Genomic DNA, 10,427 nt, shown 5'->3' with positions numbered 1-10,427 from the left:
GAGGAAAAGGGGGCTACAGAGTGGCGCTAGGCGCAGAGGTGGATGGAAAGTTGACGTTAAAAGTTTAGGTTTGGAGGTGAGGTGGGTTAAGGGAGATGCTCGGGTGGAGACTGAGATGTTAAGGGTTGGGCGCTCAGTCGAAGGTCACGATTACGTGATGTTTGGTCCCCGGGGTCGGGTTGGGAGGATGCTGGGATGGGAGCCTTATTGTCGGGAAGGCCAGTGTGTCGGGGCGAGCTCCTAGGATTCGGGCGCCCGGCTCACCCCGCCAGCGCCCGGGCACCCGACGGTCCAGGCCCCAAGGGACAGCCACACGGTACCTGCTGCTTCAGCTCCCTGCAGCAGCGCTGCAGGAAGTGCTGGGAGTCGTGGGGCCTTTGCGCCAGCATCTCCACATCTGGGGGGGGGAGGGGGGCGCGTCGGTCGCCACGGAAACCGCAGCGCCCCGGTTACTGACGTCGCCAGCTGACGCCACCAGCTCGAGGCCAGGTGGGCTGGCTGGTGAGTGCGGGGCTCGTCTTGTGTCGCTGGCCCGCAGGAGAGGGAGGGGCACTCGCTGCCCAGGTGCTCCTCTCTTTCCGGCCAATACAAAGCACTGAGGTGAACACTTCCACAGCACGGGTGGGGAGCCCGCGGAGCCGGAAACTGCCTATCCCACGGCTGTATATCGCACGGTGCGGCATTACTACCACATACCTGCTGGCGCATTCGGTGTTCCGGCATTGGTTTTGGGGTGCCAGCTTGTGAAACTGACCTTAACATACCACTTAAGCATCTTAAACTTAAAAAAAAAATTTTTTTATTGGGGAACAGTGTGTTTTTCCAGGACCCATCAGCTCCAAGTCAAGTCGCTGTCTTTCACTCTAGTTGTGGAGGGCGCAGCTCACTCTAACCAACCGAACCAACCGGCCCCCCCACATCTTAAAGTAACTGCAAGGGTAGCTTTCCAATGTAGCCTTCATGAGGTACACGAGTCTGTTGCATACTCTCATTTCAAACGGCAGTTTTTAGTTCTTTGCCACTTGGGGTGTTGAAGTTTCATTCTATTCGTTTTGTACATTGTCCATTCTGAGTTCCGTGAAGATGGAGATTCTGTGTGTTCTACAGCAAGCCTGTGAGCAAATAATTATGGTCCCATTTTACACCTACTCTCAGGGACATTGCAATAACATTTCCCCAAGTGGGACTGAATTCTATAAATCCAATTCCCAGAGGGTTTCCACTACACTGAAAAAGAAAGATGATGATCTGAGCTCTTTTCAAAGGATGAAGCACGCTAATATAAATCAATGTTCTTCAGTACCACAGGCCCAACTGACATGCTGTGTACTTTCATCTTCAAGGTAAAAAAAATGTAACAGACAAGCGTCCACCTCCCTGAATTTGCACACCGAACACACCCCCACGTGACTACCCAGATTAGGATACAGGACACTACCAGCACTCTGGCAGTCTCCCCTCCTTCTAGACCCTATTCACCTCCACCTCCCACGCCAAAAGTAACAAAGCATTCAGGGAAAAATAAAAAGCTTTCCGTGGAAACAGCTTTTCTGAATTGTCTTATGTTAACATGGTGCTATTATTAAATATGCTAAGACACAAAATTAATCTTTACAGGGACGAACAAGGGCAGTGTTCTAATCAGAGGAGGATGGAAAGTTTACCATTAAAAGTTCAGGAACTCAAAAATCACCAGGGACTTGCTCACTCATTCTTGATTTCCAGATTCAGTTGAGATTTGTCACTAAGCTCTATTCGAGAGGGTTTCTCCTTCACATGTGTACTCCACAGTGACACCAATGAAATTTTTGCCAATAAAACCTTCCACTGTGCTGGGAATATGCTATCACTCTCAGCAGTGCAAAGGTCTTATACACATCATCCTTGCTTCAGTTATTTACACAGCTCCTTGCCTTCCTGAAGAGGTCCAGCAAAACAACTGACCAACATGACTCATAATGGTCCCCAGACCAACCCTGCTTTGCAGTTGTAGCAAGGAACTAGCATAGATTCCTTAAGAAACAAGGTATCTGTTCAAAAACACAAATAAGTCAGTTTTAAGGCACCAGACCTCTTGATGCAGTAAACTGCATGGCAGGAGTTTCCCAACCTCCTCATTGCCAATTTTACTTTTAATAAAAAAGGTCCAAAAAAGATTTAAAATATTTTTATTTTAAAAATAAAATTGATTCAGAAAGTGCTAGGAGAAATGATTTCTGTCCATGCTCTACATCCATCTTCGACAAGCTGTTGGCATGAGAAAAGAGGGGAAAAATTACAAATACATAGTCATTAACTTCAAATTATCCTATTGTAGAGTTATACCATGAACTAGAAGGTAAGAAATCTGAGATCCTGAAAATCTGCACAGCTCTGATGAAAAAGCCAGGACTAGATGCAAGGCTCCTGACTTCCAGGCCACTGCTCTTTCCACTTTACCCCGCTGCCAATAACCTAATAATTCAGAACGGAGATTATGAAACAGGAAGGTAAAGATGTCCTGCGGGGCTACCAAGGAGATTACTGAAAACAATGATAAGGGGGGAAGTGGCGGCAGGCACACTTCCACAGTCGGTTCTTTCTTTCCACTATTTACATTCTGAAGTTGAATGCTGTCAACCTGCGACAGTGCACGTGGTGAGACATTCCCCTTCCACATGCGCAATGAACTGAACGACGACACCAAAGTGCAAGTTACTGGCAAGGCAAACCTTCCTCTTCTGGTGTCTGTGGGAGCCAGCCACCTCCTGGGAGCTGTCCACGGCCCCTGCCTCCAGACATCCGCCCCACTCCAAGGTCACCCCTTCGTGCCACCACACTAAGTATGCTCACCGCCACTCCGGGACAAGGCTCGTTCGGCAGGCGGGGAGTGTGAGGCAAAACTGGCTCAGGCAGGAGCCCCCGCGCGGGCGAAGACGAGGTGGCAGCACTGGGGTCGGCAAGGGCCAACGGCCCGGGTTCAGGACAGGTCCAGCTTTTTCTGCATCACCGCCAGCTTGTCCTGCAGTCTCCGCTTCCTCCAGTCCAGGTAGCGCCTCCGCAGCCGGTTCGCCTGCCAACCCACGAGCACTCCGGAGACGAAGGCCAACAGCACGGACAGCTGCAGCTTCCTTTCGGACACGTCCGCCATTGCGGCCAGCAGGCGTGCAGGAGGGCGTGGGGCGGGGCGCTGGGGTCACACGGCGCAGCGCGCGCACTGGCGCAGCGCAGGGGGCGTGGCGTGCCCGCGCGGCCTACGGCGGGGCGGCAGGGTCAGGTGGTGCGGTGCGTTCACGTAGGTGGCAGAGAAGGCCCTCCTGTGTGATCGTGGACTGGATGCGTGACTTGTTAGTTATGTCACTCCTGTGATCACTTTATGATGTGTGAAACTTCTTCACAGACTGAAGACTCTCCTGTGGGCTTGATGAAGCAAGTAAGCATGTTGGAGAAGCTCAAATAGCGAAGAACTGCGGTGGCCTCTAGGAAGGGCCGCACCGTCCAGCCACGTAACAGCCCGCAAAGAGCTGGAGCACTCCGTCCTGCAGCCACAGGGAAATTAACTGCCTAACCACATGAGTAAGCGTGGAAACAGATTCTTCCCCAGCCCAGCCCCCAGGTGAGAACCCCGCGGGGCTGAGGCCTAGACTGCAGCCCCGTGTGACCCTGCTGGAGAACCTGCCCCACTCCTACCCCATGGGAGCGGTGGTTAATATGTTGCAGAGCAATAGAAACGAAGGCAGACGAGGAAGGGAGACCACACGTGGGGCCTGACCAGCCTCTCTACAGACATCAGCAAATGGGCTTTCATACTTGAGGCAAAAACCTAACTTAGTAGAGAGATGATATAGTATTGGGTTCATTGTGAATCTGCCATGCTTAATGAGCATTTATTCAGCAAATATTTATGGAATGCTGCAGCAGGCAGTGGGAATGTAGAGGTGAATACCAAGGGGACATAGGACGGCTGTGCAGTGGAGGTCAGGAGCACAGGACACTCCTCAGGGCTTAGCATCACCACACCCTGTGATGAAGTCCATGGAAAGCTACAAGGAACCGGATGCAAAAGCATGGATTTCATTGTTGTATTTTTCGTATTCATTTGGGAATAAGTTTGAGTGTTTTTGTATATTTTGTGTTAGTTAAATCTACAAATATGTAAAAAAACAGATTTGGTGATAATTCAACCCTTGCTGTAAATGTGTCTCTTCAGGGTGACTGTCAATGAGTTCACTTTGGGCCACTGGATGCCCAAAGATGTGGACTTGTCCCCCCTCGGCTACATCAAATATTGCTACATATACAAGTATTGCAGGATCGGCACTCAGGAGCTTCCCAGTCCCACAGTGGAAACCCTTTGGGCACCCTCACCCCCCACCCCACCCCAATCTGCATCGGGGGCCATCCACCCCATCTGTGGTCCTATGTTACGGCAGCCCTCGCACACTAACACAGTCTGTTGGGACACAGGGAAGAGGTTCCCGGCAGCAATGTGGAAATGGCAGAATTGAATCATATCAGAGTCCTACAGCACTGAAAGGCTGAGTCGCTGAGGAAGACGACCTCCTTGAAGGGCTACGAAGGAGATGAATGAGGCCACAGCTCCTCATCTGGCCTGCCTACCATGGTTTGCTGTGTTCTGAGTGATGACATGTTGCAGAAAAATTTATCAATACCTTAATCCCAATCCCAATTTTGTACAAACCATCCTATCAAGTGTGATGATGCATAAAGCTTGGAGAAGTCTGCAAAGCTGACTGTTCCACAGGTAGTTAAAACAGTCAAAACTAGCAAAATGCAAAGACAGGATAAATGTTTTCTTCCACGATTCCAACAAACACGTGAAGAGTGTATTTCTACCCCACCAGGCAGCTAGTAGGAATGGGGGTCCAGATTCCTTTGGGAGTGTGCCTGTGAAACACTCACATGGGAAAGCCTTGGGCCCCAGGGGAGTCTCCTGATTTGAGTCTGGGTTCTGAGCCACCCAGTCATCTCGGGATCCTGGCTGTGGAGACCACTCTGGGCCAGCTCTCACCTCAGACCAGCACTGGATGGTGTTGGTGGTCTGGTGCACCAGCACCTTGGACCGAGAGAGGTCGTAGGAGAACCCGTCAGCCAGCATCTCCATGATTTCCGGGGTGGAGCTCTACAAAGAGAGAGCCTGTACAGGGCCCTGAAGCATCAGGGCCTGTCTGGGCATCGCCACTGAGGGACATGCCAGTGGCAATGTTCTCAGGCCCAGAGAATAAAGTCAAACGAGGGTGATCTTACAAGATGGCAGAGGAGAAATGATCTGGAGTAGTCCCGAGTTTTGCCCTTGAGCTGTCCTTCACCCACATCAGTTTCATGATATCCCAGGATGCACGTCAGATCTAGCCCCAGAGGACAGATGGAGGGTGGAAGTACAAAAGGGCTCATAATTGTCCTAAGATGACAGGCTTTATTTACCATTCTGACCCAATTCACGATTTATTTTTAGAGGGTAAGAGGAAAAGTCTGATGGTGAAGACCTTACAGATATACTAATTTTTTCCTGTCCTCATTATTTTTTCTTATGTCTCTGGGTTCACATTTCTTCTTTCTGATGTATTTTCTTTATTGGTTCTTTCACTGGAGGCTTGTGGGAGGTCAATTTTGAATGTGTCTATATGTTGGAAAATATCTTTATCTCTGACAGTTTGGCTGTATTTATTTTAGGTTTGAAGTAACTGATTTTTCTTCCTTGTTGTGTCTCAGCCTCCGTCTGTAGTGATAAAATGAGAATAAAGCTCGAGGACGGTGTGCATAACTGAGATGACGCACGCAGCATTTACCAGTCATGTTGCTTAGCAGGTATGAAGTCGTCTGCAGTGAGAGTGATCATTATCATTACTAGAATCTTCAGAGAATGACTGCTGAAGACAGGAGCAGAAGCGCACGCCAAGAAGTTTGAATGGGTGGCACTACTGTGACTGTAATTCTTAGCCCTTGGGTATCTTTGGCTGCAGGCATCTCCAACAGGTGTAGAGATCATGCAGTCTGCTCCTGTGAACCCATGGCAGGACAGCACACCTGCCTGATGCCTGTGATGCTTTGGGCTGTTTGTTGGGTATCCTCTGCCTTAACTGTTTAGTTGGATTCAGTGCAGAGAAAGATGAAAAAAAAAACCGCCCTACTTTTCTGTCAAGTTTCCCCCCTAGTTTTATAAATCTTTACATCCAAAGCAGACTGTCTATAGCTTTCATATTACTCTGGAACAAAGGACTCCTTCTGCTACTCAGCAATGGTGATTAGGGAGCCTATGTTTGGAATTAAAAGGTATCTCAGAGAGTTTCTTACAATCTCCATGCCCTGTGATCTAAGTCTTTAAGATCTGGAAAAAGACAGGGTTCCCACTCTTACCAGTTTTACTCAGTGTCCTACTGTAAGCCCTAGCTAAAGCAACTAGGCGATAAAGAGAAATAAAGAACATCTAAATCAGAAAGGAAGAAATAAAGTTGTCTGTTTGCAGATGATGTGACTTTTATATGTAGAGAATCTTAAGACTCCACTACCCAACTGTGAGAACTATTAAACAAACTCAGTAGTTGCAGGATTCAAAATAAACATAAAAACATCAGTTGCCTTTCCATACACTAACAATGAACTATCTGAAAAAGAAATACAGAAAACAATCCCATTTACAGTAGCATCAAAAACAATCAAATACTTGGGGATAAATTTAACCATCGGATTAAAAGATCTGTACACTGAAAACCATAACATTGGTGGTAGAAATTGAAGAAGATGCAAATAAATGGAAAGATGTGCTATGTTCATGGGTCAGAAGAATTAACATTACTGAAATACCCATAGTAAGCAGTCATGTATAGTTCAGTGCAATCCCTATCAAAATGCCAGTGGCATTTTTCACATAAAACAACAAAAAACAACAACCTTAAAGTTCTTATGAACCATGTAAGACCCGAAATATCCAAAGATACAAGCACCACACTTCCTGATTTCAAACTATGCTACAAAACTTTAATAATGAAAATGGTATGGCATAAAACCAGACACAGACCAATGGAACAAAATTGAGAGCCCAGAAACAAACCCATGCATATATGTTCAACAACTGTTTGACAAGGAAGCCAAGAATACTCAATAGGGAAAGGACAATCTTCTCAGTGCTTGGGTGTTGACATTAAGAGCAAATTTCATGTTGATTCATCTGACGAGGTCTGTCCCTGGACTATTTTCAGTGTCTTTCCAAGTTGTGTATGTGAAAACATTGTGGAATCCCATTCCATTAATTTATCCTGCACACACACTAGCACCTGCACTCACTTTTTTTGTAGCAATGCAATTATGAAACCAATTAAGTGTCTCTAAATAGAGGATTGTTTAATAAGTTATGGCACATTCATATAGGGGAATGGCATATAGCTGGACAGATACGGATGGAAAGAAAGCTGTGAACAGTGTTCTAATTCAGTTTGTATAAGGAAATGGATGGATACTTCTTCCACATGACTTAGGATGCCTACCTCAGGTCGCATGGTGAGCTTACTGGGTAAGCTGGAAGAGCTAATAAAGTAAATGACAGGGATGTCAGCATCACCACTGCTCAGTCCTCTCAAGATCCTATGGAATGACAAGAGAAAACTCAACAGCTAATACCTGGGAAAGATATAAAATAGGCATTTTCATGGTGAAATTTATTTGGAAACTTCAGAATAATCAACTGAAAAGCTTTTTGTAGAAATGAATAGGCTTCATACGAGGTATGACAAGTTTGCAAACTCATCCTAGAAAAAGTGCTACATAACTCATTGCTGAATATCACTACGGTCATCTTCGACGTAATCCCCTTGGGAAGCTATGCACCGACAACCTGCGCCTAGTCCACCCTTCAAAGCAGTTTTGGAACTCTTTCTGGAATGGCCGTCAGAGCTGTCATTGTATTACCCTTGATATCCTGAATGTCATCAAAATGTCCTTTCAATATTTCCTTTATCTTCAGGTAAAGAAAGAAGTCATTGGGGGCCAGATCAGGTGAGCAGGGAGGGTGTTCCAAGTTATTTGTTTACTGGCTAAAAACTCCCTCACAGACAGTGCTGTGTGAGCTGGTGCATTACCATGATGCAAGAGCCATGAATTGTTGATGAAAAGTTCAGGTTGTCTTTTTCATGCAGCTTTTTGAGCACTTCCAAATAGTAAACTTGGTTAACTGTCCAGTTGGTACACATTCATAATGAATAATACCTCTGATATCAAAAAAGGTTAGCAACATCATTGCAACAAGTTCGTGAACTTGTTAGACCTCATATATTCAAACTACCAGGGGTGGAAGGAGGAGGGTCAGTTCAGGTTATAGGACCCTATCAGGTAGGAAAAATAGGAAAAAAATAGATGTGATTTAAAATAGCAACCCATGGGGAGACAAAGAAACATGTCCCAAATAAAAGAACAGAACAAAGCTCCAGAAAAAGAACTAAACAAAATGGAGACAAGTAATCTACCAGACACAGAGTTCCAAACACTGGTTATAAGGATGCTCAATGATCTCAGGAAGAACTGCGACAAAGAGATAGGAAACATAGAAAAGGAGATAGAAAACATAAAAAAGAACCAGTTAGAAATAAGACTACAATAATTGAAATGAATAATTACATGGAATCAATAGATTAGCTGAAGCAGAGGATCAAATCAACGATTTAGAAGATAAGGTAGTAGAAAACACCCAATCAGAACAAAGAATCCAAAAAATTGAGGAGAATTTAAGGGGCCTTTGGGACAAGATCAAGTGCACCAATGTTCACATCGTAGGGGTACAAGGAGAAAGCAAGGAATTAAAAACCTATTTCAATGACGGAAAACTCCCCTGACCTGGCAAAAGAAATAGACATACAAGCCCAGTAAGTGCAGAGTCCCAAACAAGATGAAATCAGAGGCCTACACTAAGATACATCATAATTAAAATGGCAAATATTAAGGACAAAGAGAATCCTAAGAGCAGCAAGAGAAAAGCAGTTAGTTACCTACAAGGGAGCTCTCATGAGACCATCAGCTGACTTCTAACCAGAAACTTTGTGGTCAGAAGGGATTGGCAGGAAATAGTCAAAGTGATGAAAAGCAAAGACCTACAGCCAATATTATCCAGCAAAGCTATTATTTAGAATTGAAAGACAGATGAACTTCCCAGACAAGACAAAGCTAAGAGTTCATCACCACCAAGCCAGTATTACAAAGAATCTTAGATGGACTTCTTTAAGATGGGGGGGGGGGGAAGATAAAAAATATGGATAAAATGGCAATAACTACATACCTATCAACATTTATTTTCAATGTAAATGGATTGAATGCTCCAATCAAAAGACGGGGGGCTGGATCGATAAGAAAACAAGACCCTTACATATGCTGCCTACAAGAGACTCAATTCAGTTCGAAACACACATAAACTGAAAGGGATGGAAAAGATAATTTCATGAAAATGGAAACAAACAAAAAGCTGTGGTAGCAATACTTACACAAGACAAAATAGACTTTAAAACAATGACTATAACAAGAGACAAAGGAGGACCCTATAATCCCACTTCTGGGTATTTACCCGAAGAAACCCAAAATGGTACTTCCAGGGGACGTGCTCATCCATATGTTCATTACAGCATTATTTACATAAGCCAGGATATGAAGGCAACATGGGTGTCTGTCGATGGATGAATGAATAAAGAGGTGATACATATATACAATGAAATATTACTCATCCATAAAAAAGAACAAAATCTTGCCATCTGCGACATGGATAGACCTAGAGGGTATTGTACTGAGTATAGTAAGACAGCTGGTGAATGTATGAATATATTTTGCATAATTCAGAAAACAATGAAATAAAGACCATAAGGAAATCCCATTTTTCACCCGTCAGAGTGGCAAGGATCGCAGTGCCTGTCCTGTGATGTCAGCGGAGATGTGTGTGGGGAACAGTTTGATGCAGCGTGGCATAGCCCCTGGCGGGGGCGGGGGGGAGTTATTTGCAAATACTGATACAAAATGTTGAATGCACTTTCAAAAATACATAGAAATATGCATAAAATCACTTCTGTAAAGAGTCACAAAATGTGGGTTGTGATTGTCTCTGGGATGGGGATCGTGGGGGTGGGGGGAGGTATGGGTGGAAGCAATTCAGTCTGTACCCTTCTGTTCTTGAACTGGGTGTCGCCTCACCTTTTGCACCATAATGCTAATGGAGGAGGGAGGGTCCGTTCAGATTATAGGACCCTCCCAGCTTTCAAAGTCAGTATATGCTAAGTAGGCTGCTATGATTACAGGCCTGACTTAATGATTTGTACAGCTTGTTAAGACTACTTTCAAGATGTGAGATTTTCCTTTGAATGGTAATTTTAAAAAACAGAGAGACTTAAGATTTATACCTTTACTCCTTCCCATAGATAGCAATGAAGAACAGGCAATAAAGGACAGGCAAACTT

At 45.2% G+C, this 10,427-nt stretch overlaps 1 protein-coding gene across 1 annotated transcript; it reads right to left on the bottom strand.

Moving 5' to 3' along the window:
• Positions 1–2,152: 2,152 nt before the first annotated feature.
• On the bottom strand, positions 2,153–3,233 carry MTLN (mitoregulin; the record flags this gene model as incomplete). The annotated part of the gene is given in 3 exon segments (XM_033100860.1): positions 2,153–2,247; positions 2,833–3,136; positions 3,138–3,233. Coding segments are annotated over 2 exon segments (273 nt in total), but the record flags the coding sequence as incomplete, so codon positions are not given.
• Between the last annotated feature and the right edge of the window lie 7,194 nt (positions 3,234–10,427).

Source organism: Rhinolophus ferrumequinum (assembly GCF_004115265.2).
Source record: "Rhinolophus ferrumequinum isolate MPI-CBG mRhiFer1 chromosome 13 unlocalized genomic scaffold, mRhiFer1_v1.p Super_scaffold_3, whole genome shotgun sequence".
Taxonomy (NCBI): Eukaryota; Metazoa; Chordata; class Mammalia; order Chiroptera; family Rhinolophidae; genus Rhinolophus; species Rhinolophus ferrumequinum.
This window is presented reverse-complemented; position numbering and strand designations above follow the sequence as displayed.